The sequence below is a fragment of the Barbus barbus genome (assembly GCF_936440315.1).
Source record: "Barbus barbus genome assembly, chromosome: 21".
NCBI classification, from domain to species: domain Eukaryota; kingdom Metazoa; phylum Chordata; class Actinopteri; order Cypriniformes; family Cyprinidae; genus Barbus; species Barbus barbus.
This window is the reverse complement of record NC_136749.1, coordinates 16,671,170-16,695,041: the sequence shown is the minus strand read 5'-3', so window position 1 is coordinate 16,695,041 and position 23,872 is coordinate 16,671,170. Positions and strand designations below refer to the sequence as shown.

Sequence of the window (23,872 nt, the reverse complement as noted above, 5' to 3'; positions counted from 1 at the left end):
TGGTTGTGCACTCCATGAATCAGTTTCTTTATATCTAGGAGATTGAGAGAAGATGTATTCCCTTGGCTGCTAGTTATAATGTTTCTGGGGGTGATAGGGAGAACTTGAAAGCCCTGTGCTGCCCAAATCAAAACTAACAAGGAAATGATGGGGGCTCCTTTATCTCCTCACTGGCCTGGAGGGTAAGAGCAGGGCAAAAGAAGGAGATCGAGAGAAGGGGGGTGGGGGGCGTCCTGGCTTCCTCTTTGATTTGGAAAAAATGCATTACCTCCGAAATCAAACGGAAAATTACAGAGCGGGAGCAAAACATACAGAGGTGAGTAAGAGAGCGAGGGTGCAGTTAGGTACATGGGCAGGTAAGGCCGGGTATCCTTTGATATGATAGGCTGGCCGTAATGAATACAAATTTCACAGAAAGTGAAAGAACATTTCTGAATGAATTCATTTACAGGTGTGATATTGACTGCACCACTTACATTGTGCTCAATTATAGCTTTAAATCGTGTTCAAGTAATATCAATTCTTAACTTGACAGTCTAGCATCACAAAGTAAAAGACTGTCCTGCTAAGGCAAGTCTTGAAAGTCTGAATATACATTTCTGTGCCCTTACAAAGCTACCGAAATAGTAAGAATACAGCCGACTGAATTGACATACCAGCTTTCTTGAATAGGAAAGATACTCCATTAAAAAATAATGACAGATGAATGTTACAAATAAAAAGCGTGAGATGAGAAGTAGTTGGTATAATGGTGGGGGAGAGCAAGTGGACAGTCCAGAGAGTAAAAGCAACAAAGGTTGTGTGTGTGTGTGTGTACTTGTGTGTGAGAGAGAAGTGCCTGGAGTTAGCAATAATAATTTATACAAACACACCTCAATAATTCACGTTCCATTTCAATGCTGGAGGGAAGATCCAAAATTCACAGAGCATAATTAAATAGAGTGAGAGAGGAGAGGGGGAAAGGGAGAGGGAAAGGCCAGCATTAAAGATACCCTTGTACCGGCTCCTTTTTCTTCCACCCAAGCTTTGTAAAACAACCTTTATGAAACTGTGATGGCGGAGAGATTGAATTTCTCTAGCCATGCATACTGAATTGCTGCATGGAGAGATGGATCTTTACTGATGCTCCCAGTTGTTCTGATACCAGATGCAATCTTCAGTGATTTTTGATGTCCTGCTTTGAAGTTATTTGTACGAACACATGCCCACCTTAGCTTGTTTATTTCCTTTTGCTGCAACGTGAATATTTCACATTGGAAATGAAGTTCAGTTTTAGTGCAAAACAAATGGAAACTGGAATTTTTATTTCTTACGCTTAACTTAATTTGTGTTACAACATCATGTACATTTTTGCACTTATTTTGCACAAAATGTAACATTTTAAAGTGCAAAGAAATACCTATGAGACTATATGGACTAATTGCTTGAGGGCCTCATGCACTGTCATGTGTTCAGCATGAGATGGGGTCTTTTGAACATTGCTCTTTGAGAAAAAATGCTCAGTGATCTTCTGCATGGCTGAAGGGAAGGCCTTCAGCAACCATATTTTAAAAACCCTTCAAATGAAAAGCATTGATTGATTTTAGAGGCCACTGGAATGACATGCCCTCATGCTTTACAACAGTATGTTCTGACACACTGGTGTATAGTGGGTGAAATAAGTCCACAAGCCCATGACACATATTTGTTGAGTCAAAGTATTATGCTTTATCCTTTAACCTTGTGTTGTGTGTTTTAACTTCAACGGCTTACACTCAAATTTTGTGTGAATGCAGGTGCAGTGGAGGTATGGACTGTAACTGTGTTAGTGACCTGCTGCTCACGCCACCCGTCCCAACCCTCTGGACACCAGGTGAGACACTGGAAGAGGTTTTGTCAGAGTTTTACATATCGTCTTCTTCACCATCATGGTTCTGTATGACAAGACAGTAGAAACAAATGCATAGATGTTACATTGATTTTTAAAACAAGGCTGCATATTGATACATATTTAAGCTAATTATCACAGTAGCAAGACTGGTGTTGTTTCGACCAACAGCATGGCTGGAAGTGTGATATGCTATTATACTGCAGTTTATTAAAATAGAACTTCATATTGAGCAACTAACATTTTAGACACAATATAGACTATAGTCAGGGTTGCATCATATGTCATTTTTGAAAGGAATTAAAGTGAGACTGTGAGGGATAGAAGTGCATTCGATGGATTGTAATGTTGTTTAACAACAAGAGCATACACTCTTTCAGTAGACAAAAACCCCATAAAACAGTTTTGAAAGTTGTGAGTTGTCGAAAATGGCGTAATAGGACCTTTATACAATGTGTGCCATTGTAAACAGTCTACGCTCAACAGCCTCGTTTTCATCCGCATTAAAGTCAATATGCCACCTAAACTAACTAATATCTATTGCCAGGTTCTTTGCCTATATTTGATCCTCCAACGATTCTGTCAAACAGAAATAGTGTTTAGTTCCTGAATGAAGTTTGAGTTAATTATTCAGTGACTCACTTTAAACTCTCTTGCTAGAAATAACATCAAAAGTTAAATAAATTAGACAAAAATATACATTTACACATAAACGGATCACAAACCGTAGCTCTCAGATCCCATTAGTTTTAGCTCAACCGTCGTGAAATGGAACGCACAGGATTTTGCGAAATCAAAGGCAGCCAATCATATGCTGTCTTCAAAAATCGATCAAATGAAGCAATGCTTCATCTCATTAATCTCAATAGACAGGAAGTGAAGCTAACATTGGATTCGGAAGTGCCTTGATGCCTACCTTAGAATGCATCCTCAGAAGGCATAATTTTTCAGCTTTCAGACACAGCCAAGTCGTTTTGTCGATTAATGAAGCAGTGTTTCGAACAAATGAATGAATGTTTCAGAAATAATAGCTTAAAAATCCCCACTACTGATGCATAGGCTGACAGTTTGTCAGCTCTGCCAAACAAATTCATATTTTGTATAAATTCAGTTTCAAACAACAGATAATACGTATAATACAGGCTGTTGCTACACGTTGAATAATAGGCTAAGCTGGTACATATACTCTCTATATGTAATTTAAATTTTTTTTTTTTTTTTTTTTTTTTCAAAAATGTAAAGTTCACTTAGTGGTATATAAGACACAGCCTAACTACTCCACTAAGGATTGAAATCTAAACCACCCATCACTTCATCAGTTATTTAGACAGAAATGCTCTTAGCAAGTAACAAAACTAACAGGCCTTATCCAAATCCTTTCACTTACTCGCCTCCTTTTCCTCAGGCATTGCCTTTCCAGACTGGGCCTATAAGCCAGAATCAAGCCCAGGCTCCAGGCAGATCCAGCTGTGGCACTTCATCCTGGAGCTGCTGCAGAAGGAGGAATACCAGGGGGTGATTGCCTGGCAGGGAGACTATGGTGAATTTGTGATCAAAGACCCAGATGAGGTGGCAAGACTGTGGGGCATTCGGAAGTGCAAACCTCACATGAACTACGACAAGCTCAGCCGAGCGCTTAGGTATGCACATCATGCATGTTTCATATTCATAGGATTGTTTTCTGTGTTAATGCTTAATCGCTGCCTTTTATCGTTCTCTCATGCAATATGTATATTCTAGATGGTGTGGTTTGTTGAGTATACAGCCTGTTTGGCTGTTTCTTCTCTGTGTGCGTGTTTTTATCTTGCATCTGATGGGGGGAAAAACATCATTTATTTATTCCTCACATAATATCCTGTATAATAGCATTGGCCCCTCCATGCTTGATAGTATGTGTATATTTTTAGTGCTGCCTTCCCTCTGAAGAACATCAATGCAGTCCAATTTGTGGAATCTTTGAACATCTAAATGGATTCTGGATGTTCTCCAGCGAGTGCCTCATATAAAGAATACTTGTCGATGGGGATTTTGAAATTAAGTATAAAATTGATTCGTACCGCACCAAACTTATATCTGATCTTTGACCCTGGTTGAAGTACTTCTGCGCGTTCATGCAAAAATGCATATCCATTTCTCATCCCGTCTCTCTGATCGCTCTGCTTTCCTCCCTCCTCCCCCAACCTCTCTTTAATAGATGCTGTCGCTGGCCGCTAATTGTTATGAATAGGCACAGGCCATAATTAGCCTCGTTGATTAGCCTTGCTTAATTGCTCAATTAAGGGGCACAATTGCCACATAAAATAAAAGCTTACAAATTATTGCACCGGCAGATTGCATCACGGGAGCTCGTGTAGGCTGCCGGACCGGGTAAGGTGAAGTCAAGCATAAAGAGTGCTGAGATTAAAGAGCCTCGCTCTCATGCACAGGTGCGCATCCTCAAAGCGCTCTGACAAGCGTGATGAATGCGAACGGGTGACGGTCAAGGGAAAAGACTCAAAGAGTCTGGACAGATCCATCTCTTATTTCCAACTGAGCAATACGTGATTGTGTGATGTTAAGGGAAATCTAAGCAGTCATCACCGTGCAGAACAGGAAGCTGACAAGGCTGGCATTCCTGAATGAAGGCCATGACCCTGGAAAATGTTTTCGGGTGGAGGTGATGGCAGCCTTTCCCCCCTTTAAAGGGATAGTTCACCCGAAAATTTATTTATTCATTTATTTATTCATCCTTGTGCCATTTCAAACCTTGAAGTACAAAACAACATTGGATCTCATTTTATGGACAAAAAACTCTGAAACATTCTTCAAAACAACATTTTGTTTCACAAAAGGAAGCAATTTGGAAGGACATTGAGTAAATTACGACATAATTGAAACATTAAGCTTGTTTTTCTCCAACCTGCAGGTACTACTACAACAAACGCATTTTGCACAAAACTAAAGGCAAGCGCTTCACCTACAAGTTCAACTTCAGTAAGGTGGTTCTGGTGAATTATCCACTGCTGGACATGGCCAGCTCTCCGTTCCTGCTGGCCCAGAACCACTTCAATGGAGGAGCCGCAACGCCGGATTGCAGCCCTGTCACACCCGAGGTACGAAGAAAATAAATACATCAAATGCAATGCCTTTACAGAAGCAAAATATCATCAGACCAGAACTCAGGGTAATGACAGACAGGAATGATCCACTAGGTTGAACAAAAGAATAAAGTCAGACAAAGAGCTGAAGATGTGCTCTGTGGTAATAACAGCTCTATTGCCAGTGTTTAATGATTGATGGGAGTTTTTTTTATCCATACTGTATAAGGCTCTCCGTATTAGTTTTGATGTGAGGGATCGGGCTATTGATTGTACAGAGTCAATCAGTATGTAGGTATCTTTTTTGTATTTATTTTCTACTGTCTGTAATTGCTCTAGGATTGGTGTTCAGCAATTGTTTGCCCTCGGTCAATGTTAAACTTTAACTAAAATAGTTATCATCTGAACCCCAGGGGCAAAGCATAAATTTATATGTTCTGCTTGAATACAAAAAAACTGAGAATAGGTTTCATCAATAAAGGTTTAGCCAAATCTGAAACCTGAATTCACTTAAAATATGCACCTTAAAAGTATAAATGGTTTAAAAGAATAAAATGGTGGTAAATTTGCTATACATGGTAAGGTAAAATACGTAGGCTCATAAAATGCAGTAATAAAATGTATTATTATTTTTTAGTAATAACTTGTGCCTTTTGCCATACAAAAACAAACAAAAAAAATCTACCCAGGTCATTCTATGAGAAAGTTATCTGCTGTACATCTTGACTAGAGGAGACTGAAGGAGAAAGGAAAGAGAGAGAGCCAGAGGTGAAGAAGAAAGTAGAGAGAATGTCACGGATGGCGTTAAGAAGCCTTAAAATAAAAGAAGACATTATCCCTTTCCTCTCATCTCTGTCTGGGATGGCGTACTCATCACTGCTATTGATTGAAAATGAAAGACATGTGAGAAATGAAAGAGAAGGTGGGGCTGTCAGATCAGTGCCATGTCATTAATGCGGTTTTGTTAAGCAATCCAGATTACGTAGCTTCGAAGTACAGTCCTGCCTTTTCTCACTGAGAAGAGAAGAGTGACAAATTATTGATCACCTTCATGTCACCTAATAAAAAAAGAGAAAATCTTTACAGCGTTCATCCGCTAAGGTTCCTGCGATGACTTCCAGGTTTCCTTTATTGAGCTTTATCCCCCACCACCCTTTTCTAATCTGCTCCCAAAAGCCATTTCACATTTTGGGAGGTAAACCCCAGGATCTCTTTGTGGCCTACTCTGATTGACATCTTATGACGTCTTTAAGACAAGACTTTCTTATTTCAAGATTTCTAAGACCACGTTAAAGATGTCATGATAGTTTCACGTTTCTTATCATCATCTGATTGTGAATTTACAGCAGTGAATTCTTGGTCTATTCATCACTTATTTTAATATTCAACATTAAACATTTTTAGTACTACATAAACATTCCAATAAAATTGTTATCAAATTATATAAAATTGTTTATCAAATTCAGAATATTTGTTAAAATTTACAAAAATATTATTTATACTATTAATATTGTTCAGATATTTTTTATTAAGTTACTCTATTAGTGGGAGGCACATATGCAAACTGTTGTATTTCCTACACCGTTCACCTGATTTGGATGTAAATACCCTCAAATTAAAGCTGACAGTCTGCAGTTAAAGTTTCATTTGAAATCCATTGTGGTGGTGTCACACTTAAAGGTTTCAGATCATCAAACTAATTTAAATATTAATCAAAGATAACACAAGTAAACACAACATGCAGTTTTTGAATGAAGTTCTTTGTTATGAAGGGAAAACAAAATCCAAACCCACATGGCCCTGTGTGAAAAAGTGCTTGCCCCCTAAACCTAATAACTGGTTGGGCCACCCTTAGCAGCAACAACTGCAATCAAGCGTTTGCGATAACTTGCAATGAGTCTGTTACAGCGCTGTGGAGGAATTTTGGCCCACTCATCTTGGCAGAATTGTTGTAATTCAGTCACATTGGAGGGTTGAACCGCCGTGCATGAACCGCCTTTTTAAGGTCATGCCACAGCATCTCAATAGGATTCAGGTCAAGACTTTGAGTAGGTCACTCCAAAGTCTCCATTTTGTTTTTCTTCAGCCATTCAGAGGTGGATTTGCTGGTGTGTTTTGGATCATTGTCCTGCTGCAGATCCCAAGTTCGCTTCAGCTTGAGGTCACGAACAGATGGCTGGACATTGTCCTTCAGGATTTTTTGGTAGACAGCTGAATTCATGGTTTCATTTATCACAGCACGTCTTCCAGGTCCTGAAGCAGCAAACCAGCCCCAGACCATCACACTACCACCACCATATTTTACTGTTGGTATTATGTTCTTTTTCTGAAATGCTGTGTTACTTTTACGCCAGATGTAATGGGACACACACCTTCCAAAAAGTTCAACTTTTGTCTCGTCAGTCCACAGAGTATTTTCCCAAAAGTCTTGGGGATCATCAAGATGTTTTCTGGCAAAACTGAGACGAGCCTTTATGTTCTTTTAGCTCAGCAGTGGTTTTTGTCTTGGAACTCTGCCATGCAGGCCATTTTTGCCCAGTCTCTTTCTTATGGTGGAGTCATGAACACTGACCTTAACTGAGGCAAGTGAGGCCTGCAGTTCTTTAGATGTTGTTGTGGGGTCTTTTGTGACCTCTTGGATGAGTCGTCGCTGCGCTCTTGGGGTAATTTTGGTTGGCCGGCTACTCCTGGGAAGGTTCACCACTGTTCCATGTTTTCTCCATTTGTGGATAATGGCTCTCACTGTGGTTCGCTGGAGTCCCAAAGCTTTAGAAATGGCTTTATAACCTTTTCCAGACTGATAGATCTCAATTACTTTCTTTTTCATTTGTTCCTGAATTTCTTTGGATCTCAACACGATGTGTAGCTTTTGAGGATCTTTTGGCCTACTTGACTTTGTCAGGCAGCTCGTATTTAAGTGATTTCTTGATTGTGAACAGGTGTGGCAGTAATCAGGCCTGGGTGTGGCCAGAGAAACTGAACTCATGTGTGATAAACCACAGTTATGTTTTAACAGGGGGGTGGGGGCAAACACTTTTTCACACAGGGCCATGTGGGTTTGGATTTTGTTTTCACTTCATAAAAAAACCCTTCATTTAAAAACTGCATGTTGTGTTTACTTGTGTTATCTTTGATTAATATTTAAATTTGTTTGATGATCTGAAACATTAAAGTGTGACAAACATTTAAAATAGGAAGGGGGCCAACACTTTTTCACACCACTGTATATCAATACATATATAAAAGATATATATACATATATATAATTTTTTTTTTTTATCATTTTAGTAATCAAGGTCAAAAGTGACAGTAAGCCATATATAATGTTACAAAATATTGCTATTTCAAATAAATTATGGTCTTTTGAGATATCTGTACATTAAAGAATCCTGAAACAAGGATTCGGTGTACACAAAAATACTGTATTTATAATTGATTATAATAAGAAATGTTTCTTGATCTGTTAATCTGTCATTCAATCACTGTTTATACACTATTAAACTATTCTTCTCACTATTTTTTTTTCACTGTGTAATGATCCTGACACACTGTATCTTCTCTATCCCATCTTTCCTAGGCCCTTCAGTCTTTATTCCCTCGTTTGCCTGAATCGGGTCGAGGGCCCTCTCTGTTTGAGCGCAGTGCAGGGGCCCCAGGGCCTGATGGGGATAAGCTGAGACTGGACACTTTTCCTTTCCTGGGCTCAGGTGAGAAATAAATTAAACAGAAAAACAAATTTAACAGATGTAACAGAGAAAATTATGGATTTGTGTTAAATAGGAAAGGTTCTTTCTTCTTCAGAGCAGTAAAGTTATATAAACGTGAGTTAAGATTTAAGACTGTTATCAGTAGTATTTTTATTACATTTAGATTCATTAAATCGCTATATTCTTGACAGTGTTAGTTTCCATTTGCATTCTACACTTGCATTTGTGCACGTTAGCACTTCCACTGAGAGTGATTCGGTGTCATGTGCACACTCCTTTGTCTTTTCAAATGCTCTGAATGTACACTGAAATACCGGTGTATCAGAATGTATGAGGGCATGAGTATGTCAATGCGACTCCCCACTCCAAAAAAATCCCTTCACCCCTTCAACTTTGTTTGTCCTGAGGTCCTTTTCCGCCCTCCTCCTCTTCTTACCCCTCTCTGCCTCCCATGTGTACCCCCTGTCCTAATCCCTTCCCAAGCAGGAAGGCCCTAATTGAGGGTGCAGGCTTCAGTTTGTGGCCTGTGGGCGCCCATTACTGTGTTTTCATAAGCAAGTGAGGCCTGCCTGACTGATTCAATATTCATGTGTCTGCCAGCTACTCCTGGCCCTACACACACACACACACACACACACACACACTAGCACTCTCAAATTAGCCCTGCATAGCAAATAACACAGAGAGAGGCTGAGGAGATAAAAAGAGAGGGAGAGAAAGTGAAGTAGGCTGGAATGAAGAAAGAAGGAGACAGAGGAAGAAGTAAAGGTGACCATATGAATAAAATGTGTTTGTAATAGAAGCAAAAACTTTGTGAAAACCATATAAAGTATTATGAGTGTTAAATCGTGATTATCAACTCTCATTTGTTCCTATGTACATTAGAGAATATTTGGATAATTTGTCAATTCAATAGTGGAAAAACTTAGCTGGCTGATTTCTTATGTCTCTTTTCATTCCATTTTATATCACATCTTATAATATTATATTAATAATGTATAAAATGATCAAACATAAGCCCCTTTCACACATAAAGTCTTTACTGGTAAATTACTGCTAATAGATCATGTGTGAACATGTTGTAACATTACCAGTAAATTATAATGTGCTCTGTGTGAACACAGAATGAGATTACCTGTATGAGCACGTAAGAGTTCAGAATCTGATGCAGATGATGCATTTACTCCGCGCTGTCTACTGAAGTCAAAGAAATATCTAAATACATCTAATATGATGTCTCTGGGCCAAAAGGAGCTGCATAAATGTGAACTTGTTTTGACACAACAAAAACACTGTCCGCGTATACCCATTCATGTTTACAAACACAACACTGGGAGGCACAATCGTTTAGATGTCATTTGTGGTTAATGATGTCTCAAAATTTACTGGTATTTTGAAACTGATGTGTGAGTGGTGCTTTACCAGTAAAAAGACTGCCTGTGTGAGCAGCATGTATTTGTATTTACTGGTAAAGTCGTTACAGTAATTTTACGGTAATTTACTGGTATTACTGTGAGAAAGGGGTTTTAAATATAACACAAAATTAAGTTAATAAATTAATTACAAATAATTAGACACAAACTAAAAATGTAATGATTGCTGAAAATTCAGATTTGCCATCACGTGAATAAATTACATTAGAAAATATATTAAAACAGCTATTTGTAATTGTAATTTTAGTTCACAATATTTACTGTTTTTACTATATATTTTGTTCAGAATGTAGATCATATATATATATATATATATATATATATATATATATATATATATATATAGAGAGAGAGAGAGAAATAAAAATCAACATAGAAATGAATAATTTATCATAATATTCTCAAATGTAAATATGATATTTTCTTTTTTAAGTCATATTTTAAATAATTTTAAATCATAAATATATATACAATTTTGGAATAGGCTATATGATTTATAACGACCTTCTAGTTTTCTCTCTGAGAATGAGCTGTCTCACATCTTCTGTTCTCAGCCATGCCCCTAACATCTGATCTTAAACATTAACACTGGTTTCCGTTCCATGTTTTTCAATTTCCCCACAGGGGCTCCTTGTTACTCCAAACCTCCATCCCTGTTGGGTCCTTACCCACGGAACCCCTCTTTTGACTACCCCTGGGGCTTCAACCCCTACCTCCCAGGGGCCTTTTCTTTGAACAACTGTCCCAAATTGCCCCCAGGCTCCCTCTACTCCTCACATTTCTATCCCAACCCGCTCCAGTCCAGCCTGTCTCAGCTGTCACACCCCTTCTCTTCGCTCTTACCCCCCGGAGACACGACCGGGGCAGAACGTGGTCAAACGGGAGGAACGAACGGCTCTGCGGGCGGTCAGCCTCCCAGACTCTGCATCCCACCGTACCCAGGGAACTTGCCACTGGGGCGGACTGAGCTGAGGAACGGGGGTACGGGTGTGGGCGACCAGGAAAGAGGGGAGACCAACACTGGTGTAACAGGTGGAGGTCTTGGTTTGGGGTTAGGCCTTGGATTGGGTTTGGGTGGAGTCGGCATAGGAAGCGGAGGAGGAGGCCTTCAAAGCCCTTCCGAACGGAGGAAGGGTGTGAAGCAGGATCCGGAGTCTGACTCTGAGCTGGAGATCACAGACCTGAGCGACTGCAGCTCAGAGAACGAGAACGAGCCGGACTTCACTCTGAGGAAGGAGCCAGGTTTGGGTGGTCGCTCACACCTTCTAGGGGCCAAATCTGGGGGTCTCGGGGGAGTCTTGCCCCCTCTTTCTTCTCTTCCTCCACCTGTGTCTCCGCATCCCCTTAAAAGTCTGGGACCCCTGACTCCTCCACCATCATCCCTGCCTCCGTCCCTCTCTCCCTCCCTCACTATGGTCGACAGGCACAGGGAAACAGAGACAGTTAAACTTGCTCACAGTTAATATGTTCTGTTGTGTGATTTTTGATGTCTTGCAGGTTCTCTCTTTCTCTTTTTCTGTCTGTGTATTCCTGCATTTGTGAAATGATGCTGTATATTCCCAATTCTTTTTTTCCTTCCTCTTTTCCGGAGTCCTCCGAAGCCATTCTTCACTCATGCCGTTCCAATATGAGAACTTTCAATTTCTGCTTTCTTCAATTTCTAAATTGCACAGTGAGACTCTCAATGCAATTTGAGTTTTTGTTATTCTGAGAGTAAAAGTGCAGCACAAAAAAACAAAACGAAACAAAAAAAACTGCTTTTTGGATTAGAATGTTTAAATATCTAAATAATTTTTATTCTCTCATTTCTGTTAGGAAACAGTAACGATGAGATTTTATAGCCAAGACAGCACAGTAATGGAATATGCATATCTTTTATCACCTACTTTTTAAATTGCACTGCATTCTGACCCTGCTGAGATAGGGTCAGAAGTTAGTTTGTTCAGTTAGTTTGTTCTGTTTGGTGCAATTCACAGACTTTTCCATGAATTAATGCTAATCTCTGCAATACAGTGCTCAGATGAACAGTGTAACACAAGCAAAATGCAATAATGGCAACACAGTAATTTTAAGGTGATTCAATTGTGTTGCAATAAAGCACTTTTATTTTTACTTTTGTGCTGATTCCAAGGAATTCAGATATATATATATGGTCAAACATTGCCATCTTGTGGTTATATTTATCTAAGCCCTTCAAAGTTTCTGAAGAGAAACATTATCTATTTAGTTTATCTGTTAAGTTTTTGTATTTATTTATTTAAGTTGACTTTCAATTTTAATGTCTAGTCCATTTGTTTTTTTAAAACGTTAAAAATATTTTATGAGCCCGAGAATGAGAGACAGAGTCAATACTACTCATGCCAGTGAATATTTAAAGTTTGTATCTATTTCATTGTATATATTTTATTATTGTGTACATTGTTTAATTACTATTACTATATGGGATAGTTGTATTGGTGTCATTTTACTCTGTACCTAATTGAAGAGTGATATATGAGATGGGAGAATGGATATGTTTAGTGACCCAAAGTTGACAGAGAAAGAGCACTTGTTTTTCACATGCTCATAAGAATGCCGTTTAGACAGGGAAGTGTCCAAAAAAATCTACTGTTTCTAATTGTGCCCTGTTGAAATTTTCCCCAGATACCTCCAAGTAGATGACCCTTCTGGACTGAGTTACGCCGCTAGTCACATATTTCAATAATTAATTCACCCAGTGGTGATTTACTAGAATGAATCAAGTGTGAATAATATTAGTTGCAGCATTTGCTAATTTCTTTAAACAATGTTCATTCTAATGTTATTAAGTTTGATATATGAACATCCAATTTGAATGTAAAAACAATAAATAGGAGCAGAATGACACAATCTGATTAACAGATTACCTTCAAATACAATTCAGACAAATTGGTGGGTAAAGATAACCTTTTATACAAAAGCAAAATGCAAGTAAGATTTTATGAACCTATGCCAACAATATTTCCAGATATTCTTCTGATTCTTTGGTAAGGTGCTATCTGATTCTAGATAAGAACTTAAAAGAGAACTTGTTACATGACAGTTTGTGCCCTTGACTTGCCTGTATAGAGGAGATTTCAGATGTACATAGGACTTTGTGTATTTGTGTGAACACACTGAAAAGAAAAAATACCATTTACCTTACAGTAAAGCTTTTCTTTGTTTTATTGTGAAATTTAAAACAGAAAGGATGACTAGAACAAAAAATGAGCAAAGAGTAATATCTTCAAGAGCAATAAACAATATTCTTGAGATTCAATTGTGAGAGTATGGATTTTTCTCAGGAATTCATTATATGGTTTGAGATCAAATGCATTACATTAAAAAACATACTTGTTCGTGTTCAGTTTTTTTCTGTCTGTGTGAAAAGCTTCATGAGGTGGCCTGCATCCTGTTAAGTACCAAATTCACTGAATTTCAGAGATTAACTAGAAACATGGAAGTACAAAAAGGCCTATCATATTTCCTGCGCATCAATATGAGTGAAATGTATTTAAAAATGCAAGCTATGATGGTGGAGATTCACGTAAGATAGGCTACATATCTACATCCAAACACAGACCTGGCACGGACACATTCATAAATAGTGAAGATGTGTAAAGCAATGCCACGGGGGGCCATAGTGTCCCTGAACACGCGGTCAAGAGCCCTGAGAGCCATACAAATGGAGGGGAACAAATTTAGTGTAACACTACAACGGAACCATACGGGGATACATGTAACGGTTTTTGGACTTCTTTCGGCCTCTGGTGGTCGCAAGTCACAGGAAGGGGCTGTGGACGGCAAAAAGTTACGTCTCAAATTGAAAAAACAAACAAGCAAAAAAAAAAAAAAAAACAGTTTTCAGTCGAGTGCACTCGGGGTTCACTGAACATATTTAAAGATCATCCGCACATACAGAGGAATGATTTAGTCCTGCTTTTATATGTGCTGTCAAACGTCGCGCGCTTGAATTGGTCTCCACTTCCGCGTACAATGTTTTTTTCCAACTACATCCGACAACTTTAGAACAGGAAGCCTTCAGAGGCGCTTGTCACTTCGTCTCACCTTTCAGAGGTAAGTTTTAAGCCTAAACGTGTTTTAAATTTTCTGTTAGGATTTCATGATTTTTTTTTGTTGCGCAATGATGTGATTTGTCTTCAGAGGGAGCATTCGTATGCTTGATTAGCACGATCGGCGAGCGATCCGATCCTGCCACTTTATCTTTGCTCAGCGAGAGGAATGTTGTGTTTGGCTACAATGTAACCTTTGCCGCATTCCTGTTATTTCCGTCGATCAGCGCCTTTATTTTTCAACAGAGAGCTAAGATAATTTTCGAATCGAGCTTCTTCGCGATGTGTTTTGTAATGAAAGCGCCTTGTGACAGTTAAACGGTTTTGCTTGAAATGAATCGACACGATATAAGGACTGGAGTACATGCGAGATCAATGTGATCATAACCGCCGTTTGCGTTGTTATTCATATTTCAGGTGTGATAAGCAATGACAGGATGTTAGCTCTACACTAAATAATTTCATAGATTTATAATAAGCTAATTATATCAATTGTAATTATTAATAGAAGTGTAAGGCGTGTCAGGTAACAAGTTTTTTTTATATATATAAATTCTATTAATATAGAGAAAGTTCTGTTGTACTGAAATTCCACCCCATTGTGATTATGATATTGCTTTAATACAGTTAGTACACAGATAGGTTAGTAATATAGTAAGTTTTTTTCAGGGGAAATTAGCCAGTTATATTTCTTGTACTAAAAAAATTTAATAGTTTTAAGAAACCAGGGCAACAGTTTTTACATGTTTGCAAGCAAAACGAAAGCCTGGCCTGAATTACGATTTATAAGCGGAGAGGATTTTCCCTTCTTGATCCAAGCCTTAATGTGATCCTTGGCCTTAATTCCATCCCGTGTTTTGCATTTTGCGCGCACTGAGAGAAACCCAGGTGAAGAGAAAGCACAGACAATGACCTTTAAAAACCTGGTAATTGATGCAGGCAAAATCACACTGCTCCACTTCTCTTCGTAATAGAAAACACAAGCACTTTACCTTTCAGAAAACTTACTCTTTGCATTCTTACATACTCAGGTCTGTGTCCATGTGCTATTATTTTAAATAACTACACTCTTGAATCTTGAAATTTGAGCCTGAAACTTCCTGCTGTGTAATGCTTGATACATTTATAATAACCCCTGGCAGGCAGAAAAAATAGGGTTTATTATGAATTTTATTGATATGCTTTAATAAAAACTGAGTACAAATGCCCCTTGTGTTTGTCCATACATAAAGTAGCTTTAACTTCAGGCTTAGTTTGTTTTATATAAGCGAATGTCAAGGTAAATTGATGTAGGTCATTGTTTACATTTTATGTTTGGCTTCCAGGTAATTCGTTGTGTAGAAGACCACTGTAGTCCATTACATTTTTGGGCAAGGAGCACTTAAGAAGCATCGTTAGTCTTGATGTAGTTCTTAGCTACGACTGTCTTGACAGCTAGAGTGAACTGGGATTAGATTAGTTTAACCTTCATGGAGTGAGCCTTGTTCATATTTATTGGATGCATTTGAAGATAAATTGCAGTCATCAGTTAACCTGGCTGTTTTCCTTTATCAGCTGACGGTACTCTGTTTTCATCTTAGTGTTGTATGTAAACATTCTCATTTCTTGTTTCCTTGCATCTTGAAAAATTGTTCATATTATTCATCTTATTTGCATTAAAACGCACCACTATCAAAATGTATAATCCTTTAAGAGGTCATTGCAGTTCAGATTATTCTGTTATGTGGGATTGACACATGGAAAGGCCACGAGCATTGTTATACTTGTAGCTTTTTGTGGTTTTACATAATGCAGATTATAATGGAAAAACAGGAAGACGATACAAAGTCACTGAGATGCAAACAGGTTTAGGTCAACAATGAAGAGCTTCAGGCATTTATGGCTTTAGATGGTACAACCCATTACAAAGAGATTCCTGATTACTGTAGTTAAGTGGAAAAGCTGGAATGATTAGCCTGTCAAGAAGCCATTGGATTGGCCATGTACATGATCTGTATGATTCAAGCTTGTTTGTAGGAGAAAAATGTAATCTGTTCGATCATTCTCTTTCCATTTGCGCAATCATAATTTTTAGAATACACTGCTGTTCCAAAATTTGGGGTTGGTAAGCTTTTTAAATGTGTCCTAGTTGTAATTTTCTGCTTTATATTTTCATATATATTTTTAAAATGTATTCCTGTGATGACAAAGCTGAATTTTCAGCCACCATTACTCCAGTCTTTAGTGTCAAATGATCCAAACTTTTGAACGGTAATGTATGTAAAACACACTTGGCACAATATCAAATAGTATCTTGATACCTCTTTTATTGTCTTATTGCAGAGGCTGTTCTGCTGTAATAATTATTAACCCAAACTTCTGAAAAATTCACAGAACTCATCACTGGTGGTGCTCGTTTGGTTCGCTTTCACATTGTTGTGTTTCTCTTGAATGGTTGGCATATGTACAGATGTCTAATTATTTCCACCTTGTTGTGCTCCATATTTCATCTTGTGTGAATGGCACTTGAAAAACTGGCCTCAAGTAATGCATGCCATTGAGTACTGCACGTGATGCATGGGTAGTATATTTTCATGCAGTACATGCATCACGTTACTTTTGTAATGTACTGTGGCACTGCCGGTATTTTGAGGCTTGGGCATTGTGATACTACTGTAGTACCTGCATATCATGTAGGTGTGAAGTATTAAGGGTCTTTGCTTCCAGATTTGTTATTGGGTTGGATAATAACTGAAGCAATGGGGGTGCCTTACCACTTCCTTTTCCTGTTCTGACACTGCTTGTCTCTCTCTTTTTCTCTCTCTATGTGACATTCATTCAAAGAGGCAAGTACAATCTTGTCCAGACTAAAGCTGCTGACTCTTTCTTTTGAAGGAATGCACACCATTTCTTTTTGTATCACTCCTCCACCTGCTTATTTCTCACCGTGTGCCTCACTTCCTCTCATACACTGGATTGTTTTGCCATAGACAGTGAGTGCTTTGTGTTCACTCCTGGAATGGAGAGTAATGTCATTAGGCCAAAGCAATTATAGTGCAATGTTGGAAATTATATTTTGTAATAAAAAGTCGCACACAGTAATATGGAAATAGTGAACATGCACATTAATGGACCTAGGGCAAGTTTCATCTTATTTAAGGGATACTTCACCCACAAATGAAAATGCCATCATTTACTCAACCCTCATGTTGTTTCCAGTTCTGTATGACTTTCGTTCTTATGAAGAACACAAAAGAGGTATTTTGAAGAATGTTTCTACTGTTTATACAATAAAAGTAAATGGGGTCCATATATTAAATCTGTGTGTTAGGTCTTAAAGTGATAGCAGCCTAATATGCCTGCTGCTGTCTGTGTCCTTAATGTTAATCAAAAAGAATGGAAAAGCAGAAAATCACTCACTGATCTTAAATGAATAACTTTATTAATAACAGCCGCTTGTGGCAAGCTTATGTCCAGCAAAAATAACTCCCGATATAAGATTTTGTTCATATCCTAAAATCTTCTCTTTTGTTCCACAGAAGAAAGAAAAAACATGTGTGAGTAAATGATGAGACAATTTTTAGGTGAACTGTCGCTTTAATGGGTGGAGTCAGATTGAACGCATACGCTGCGTTCCTTTCGGAAGGGCTCTTCCCTATGCCCTAATCCCTTTGAAATGTTTACCCTCCGGAGTGAGAGCTTTGAAGAGTTGGAAGGGTGTAGGGGACCAAACAACTGTTTTTTTTTTTTAAGTGCCCTTCTGCGTCATCATTCCATCTCCACACGGAGGCTCCGTCATCATGGAAAGAATCAGCGCAAAGGATCATGGGGGCCCAAAGTGTCCATCAGTTGTACCCTTCGAAATCCTTCATTCCAAAGGGCCCAGTTTTGAGCACTTTGGTTTGGAACGACCCTTCCATATGGCGCCCATTATTGTTTTCACTCCGAAGTGCCCTTCGGAGGGCGATATATCCCATTTGCAACGCACCGATAATGTTGTTTAATTTTCAATATGAGAAGATCTCTTGTAAAAAATGAGAAAAAAGTCTAGTATGTTTGTATACATGAATGTATGTGCAGCAGGTAAGAAAATGGGGAACACACTCCAGTAGTTTCTTGGTGCAGAAGAATAAAGAATTGCTTTGTTGTGTGCTTATATTGTATGAAGCTAGAAATGAGCTAATTTGGTTTTCCGGTGAGTCAAGTTTGCAAATAGCTACTGAAATGAGACCATATATAAGCATTCAGTTCACATCAGAAGGTCAAATCGTGCAGCAGCAGAGTGTCTCATATTTGTGTTCACAGTGACAAAGCTCTCAGTGTGTTGAGGATGTGTGCATGTGTGTAATGTAATGTTTTTGGTGTGTTTCGCTGATGTAACAGAAACTGTTGGTGTTCCTTGACACATTAACAAAGAAGCCTATGTCTTGTCATGAGTAATAGTAGTGGCGTATGTCTGGGTGGGAGGTATGTTTGTGGAAGCTCTCAGTGGATGTTCGCAGATATTTTAACCTCACCCAGATGCAACCAGGTGTGTGGAAAAGTTACTCACTTGTAGAAAATACAAAGCTTAAAGTGATCTAAGTATTTTATGGAGAACTAAAAGAGTGACAGAGATGCAGAGTCTTAAAGAGAAGGTATGATAGAGAGATGTGTCTTCATATGGACAGGAAATAGAGAAGGATGAGTACGGCATACTGAAACATGGAATTGAAAGCTAAAGAAGACCGAATGAAAGAGAGATTGACTAAAGAAAAACTAAAGGATTTTATAACAGAGCCTCTGAGTTGCTTGTGAATGTCAGCAGAAAAGATAGAAAACAGGACTTTTGTGGACATTGTTGGCTGTTGTGTGGTTTCTTGCCTTGAGCGCTGCGTTTTTAAGATGCTGTGTGAAGTTTAAAGTTGTCGGCTTTAAATGTCATACACACAATGACAAAAAAACACACAAAAATATATATATATTTTTTTTTTCGCCATTCTGTCAATCTGTTCGGTGTGGTCTGGCACTGAGAGTTGCCTGTAGTTCGCTTAAGGGGCATTCACACTGACACTGAATTCAAAGCGATTTGGGGTCATTCATTTTCAGCTGGAGGGTCAGACTGTGATCAGTTCCTTCTCTACAGTGGTTGAGAAGGAACAGTACAGGATTTAATCTCTCACAAAAGCGTGATTGTGGTACTTGAGGCTTGTATTGCAAAATGTACGTATGGGTCAGAGGATGTGATTAATTGTCATTATTTTTTCTTTGTAATTAACCACACAAAATGAACAAAGTCATAGCCCACATTTTTTATATATTTTCAGAAACTGAGGGAAATTCTTTAAATGTATTTTCCTTGATGCAGATGCTTTACCACTTGTGAACCTGGGATAGCTTGAATTGCATTTATCCGATGTATTTCTATTATGTCTTGTTTTTAACAATTTAACGTATTTGAATTAATTTATTATTTTTATGTAATATAAAATTTTTATTAGCTTTTTTGTATTTTAGTTTTTTTTTTTAATTTTCATAGTACATTAAAAGTCTGTCTCTTTTTTTGTGATTTTAGTACATTTTATTATGATTCCGCAGTATGGACTAGATCCACTGACTCCGATCTTATCAGATTGCTTGCACTGGATGGAGAGCGGTTATTTACTGGTTTTGCCAGATTTTGCAAAGTTCATGGCATAGAATCCTTGAGATATCTGAGGCTGTTTGGATGAACCAAACAAGATTTGAACTTAATTCACATGGTCTTTTCTTTGTTTCTCAAAGATCATGTGCACCATATTTTTGGTGGGATGACGTTGGTGCATGTTGATTTACATTTATGCATTTGTCTTGATACTTTTATGCAAAGTGGGTTACATTCAGAGTCCACATTTGAGCTTTGTTGTAATGGTGTCATCGATGTCAGATGTAGTTGTCCCTAAATGTCATAAGCCAGCTGGGGTTAGTTGGTTCCGACATCCCCATTTTCTCTGTATTTCCCTTTTGTTTTCATTCGTATTGTAGTGCATATTTATATTTTATTTTTTTAGCTTTTTTTTTTTGCACGCTCCCATTTTTATTTTTAGAAATTAAATTATTTTTCCACTTATAGTCTTTGTAATAGTAGTAGTTAATGATAATAGCCTTAATAGGAACTAGGTGTTTCAAAAGACAAATGAATTGTTAAAATCAGTGGAATTATTTATTGCCATCACTGTGTTGTATGTTTGATGCAAGGGCATATGCCAGAAAATGATGTGGTGTTCCAGGATGCTTCTTCAGATGTCTGGTGGTGAGACGTGATGCAGGCGGGAATCGCTGAAGAGAAACGAGTTGCAGTCAGGTTGAGTCAGCTCGCCCAGGGTGGAGTGATGAACTGACAGAATGATGGATGCGGTGACAGGACTGCGGAGGGGAAAGCGCACGAGGCTGGTGAAGGGCAGGAAAATGATTTGATGTGGTGATGCCAGTGTTCAGATCTGGAGTTGAGCTACAGAGTGATCACCTGTCTCCATTGAGACAACTTGTTTTGACTGAATTTTTTTAGTTGTCTAGCATTTTCCTGTTGGTACTGGAGCATTTTCAAGAGATATATATAGTATAGTAGAGATATAGTCATTTCTCAGACCCGACTCAAGATGGAGGTTAAAGTTGGATGATCCAACAGCTAAAAGCTTGTTTTTTTGGAATGTATTTTGGGTGTAAAGACTTTGTGGTTGCCTCCGTAAAGAGGGTGGGTTGATTCCTGGCTGCCGATCACAGCGCGGGAGCTTCCTGGCATTCCCTGCCGCTTTAGCGCTCAGCCATTGGATACAAAACGCTACATGATATAAAGTTCCTGAATAACTGTGCTCCATTCAGAGATGTTCAACGTGAGAACATTGGTGGACACGTGTACATGCTGAAACACAGATGCATACTCAGACGTTAACTCAGTCTTACACACACACACACACACACACACACACACATAAAGTCAATCCCAGTCGGCGTGCCAGGGGTGGAGCAGGAGGTCGGTTGGGCAGCCGGACAGGCCAGGTTTGTGTGCAGTCAAAGGGCTCTGTGTTTGAAGCAGGCTGATTACTCCCTGGACTCACGGCTCACATTTGGAAACAGTTAGAGGGAGATTGCAGGCTGCCATGGCTTCTACCAATCAATGCTGCTGCAGTTGGACTGCAGTGGATCCGCTCGCCCAGCATTTGCACCCAGTGGATGGTGGTGCCCCGTTTAGACCCCAAATTCTGATTCTGACCTCTTAACAGTACCATATTATATTGATTATAACTTTGGCTGATGTTTACAAAACGGTCAGTTATATAAAAGAGGGTCCACGATAATAATATATATAATATATTTAGTGATAGTTGTTCATGAGTCCTTTGTTTGTCCTGAACAGTTAAACTGTCTGCTGTTCTTGTTTTGGTAAAATAATTAACATTTTGCAGAATCTGAAAGGGGGATGTACACTTTTGACCTCAGCTGTAAGTTAATAGAACAACATAGTGTTAGTATTTTAGAATATATGTGATGTTCTTACATGAGTTTGTACAAAATGACGAATGAAAATGAGAAGAGGGAAAAGTGGATGGACTAAAGGAGGGATTCAGTTGGAAAATTCACAAACTTGCCAACCTAATCCAACAGGATGAAAATGTCTTTTTTTTTTTTTTTCTTCCATCACAAGGGAAACATATTTACCAGGGAACGGTGTTCATCATTCTTATATAGGTGCTTTTAATGCTATGGATGCCACAGATATTACAGGCGTTTTAAAAATGTACTGGTAATAGATATGGTTTAAATATGTCCTGTTATGTAACAGGCTACTTTGCGAAATATCCATGAATTGGCGTTTTAAGAAACTAAAAGTGAAATGGGTCTCGATTACCTTTAAGTATGATCAGAATGCACGCCTCTGGGATATTCCAGGCAACGTTTATGTCTATTAGCAATGATGGGAAGTTGGAGCTGAAGAAAGCAAGAGTAGATAAAAGCGACAAGATTTTTTCTGCCTCTTTTTTTTTTTTTCAGAATCAGTAGTGTTTCAAGTATTACAATTACTATACCTAGGGCTTGAAGGAAGAAGTAGGAAAAGTGTGTGTGTGTGTGTGTGTGTGTGTGTACTTGTTTAACCTACATTGTGAGGTCCAAATGTTCCCACAAAGGTAGTAAATCATAAAAAGGCTGACATTAGCCACTGATGGGCCAATGCGAGCCAGTGCTTTAAACGGGCTGGGCAGGGCTAATAGCCTCAGACCTGTAGCACCGTGCCCAAAATCACGATGCGTTTCCACTGTCGGTTCAGAAGCTCTGCTGTGCTTCACTAAAACCCGCCCTTAACACGCCTCTCAGGAACAACGTCATGCAACCCCATCATTTCACCAACAAAGAGGAGTTATCAGAAAACTAATAAGAAATAAGTCACTAGGACTAGCACGATGAACACGATAAAACTAGCTAAACGAACATGATAAAAGCAGCCGTTTGTTTTCAGGCTTAAAATATTTAAATCCAAAAGCATCAATGTTTTACAATAATAAGTGATACATTGATCATAATGAATCAATTTATCAGGATTGAAAATTAGTCCCACAGAAATAAAGCGGTATGAACCGTTATTTCACAAATGAAAGAGGACACATACCCTACTTATTCAGTGAGTCTGTTTCTGTTTATTTGTCACAGTATACATCACATTTAGAAAGAATGATCATTTTTATATAATATATATATATATATATATAGGTCCTTTTCAAAAAATTAGCATATTGTGATAAAGTTCATTATTTTCTGTAATGTACTGATAAACATTAGACTTTCATATATTTTAGATTCATTGCAACACAACTGAAGTAGTTCAAGCCTTTTATTGTTTTAATATTGATGATTTTGGCATACAGCTCATGAAAACCCAAAATTCCTATCTCAAAAAATTAGCATATCATGAAAAGGTTCTCTAAACGAGCTATTAACCTAATCATCTGAATCAACTAATTAACTCTAAACACCTGCAAAAGATTCCTGAGGCTTTTAAAAACTCCCAGCCTGGTTCATTACTCAAAACCGCAATCATGGGTAAGACTGCCGACCTGACTGCTGTCCAGAAGGCCATCATTGACACCCTCAAGCAAGAGGGTAAGACACAGAAAGAAATTTCTGTACGAATAGGCTGTTCCCAGAGTGCTGTATCAAGGCACCTCAGTGGGAAGTCTGTGGGAAGGAAAAAGTGTGGCAGAAAACGCAGCACAACGAGAAGAGGTGACCGGACCCTGAGGAAGATTGTGGAGAAGGACCGATTCCAGACCTTGGGGGACCTGCGGAAGCAGTGGACTGAGTCTGGAGTAGAAACATCCAGAGCCACCGTGTACAGGCGTGTGCAGGAAATGGGCTACAGGTGCCGCATTCCCCAGGTCAAGCCACTTTTGAACCAGAAACAGCGGCAGAAGCGCCTGACCTGGGCTACAGAGAAGCAGCACTGGACTGTTGCTCAGTGGTCCAAAGTACTTTTTTCGGATGAAAGCAAATTTTGCATGTCATTCGGAAATCAAGGTGCCAGAGTCTGGAGGAAGACTGGGGAGAGGGAAATGCCAAAATGCCTGAAGTCCAGTGTCAAGTACCCACAGTCAGTGATGCTGGTGTTGGTCCACTGTGTTTTATCAAGGGCAGGGTCAATGCAGCTAGCTATCAGGAGATTTTAGAGCACTTCATGCTTCCATCTGCTGAAAAGCTTTATGGAGATGAAGATTTCATTTTTCAGCAC

The 23,872-nt window shown here is 38.7% G+C and overlaps 2 protein-coding genes across 5 annotated transcripts in view; both read left to right on the top strand.

Moving 5' to 3' along the window:
- Positions 1-1,788: 1,788 nt before the first annotated feature.
- On the top strand, positions 1,789-11,547 carry LOC306887342 (ETS domain-containing transcription factor ERF-like; the record flags this gene model as incomplete). Its single annotated transcript, XM_079444998.1, has 5 exons — positions 1,789-1,852; positions 3,273-3,507; positions 4,773-4,959; positions 8,522-8,651; positions 10,709-11,547. 5 exons carry the CDS (start codon positions 1,789-1,791, stop codon positions 11,545-11,547), a joined length of 1,455 nt encoding a protein of 484 aa, XP_079301124.1.
- A 2,237-nt stretch (positions 11,548-13,784) lies between these two features.
- Positions 13,785-23,872, top strand: part of LOC306887436 (rho guanine nucleotide exchange factor 1-like) — a 43,737-nt gene continuing 33,649 nt past the window's right edge. For 2 of the 4 annotated variants that reach the window (XM_079445146.1, XM_079445144.1), the window contains exon 1: positions 13,785-14,158. The gene's annotated coding sequence lies outside the window, so the exon portion shown is untranslated. The remainder of the gene's footprint in view (positions 14,159-23,872) is intronic. The other 2 variants (XM_079445147.1, XM_079445145.1) reach the window with 2 other exon arrangements.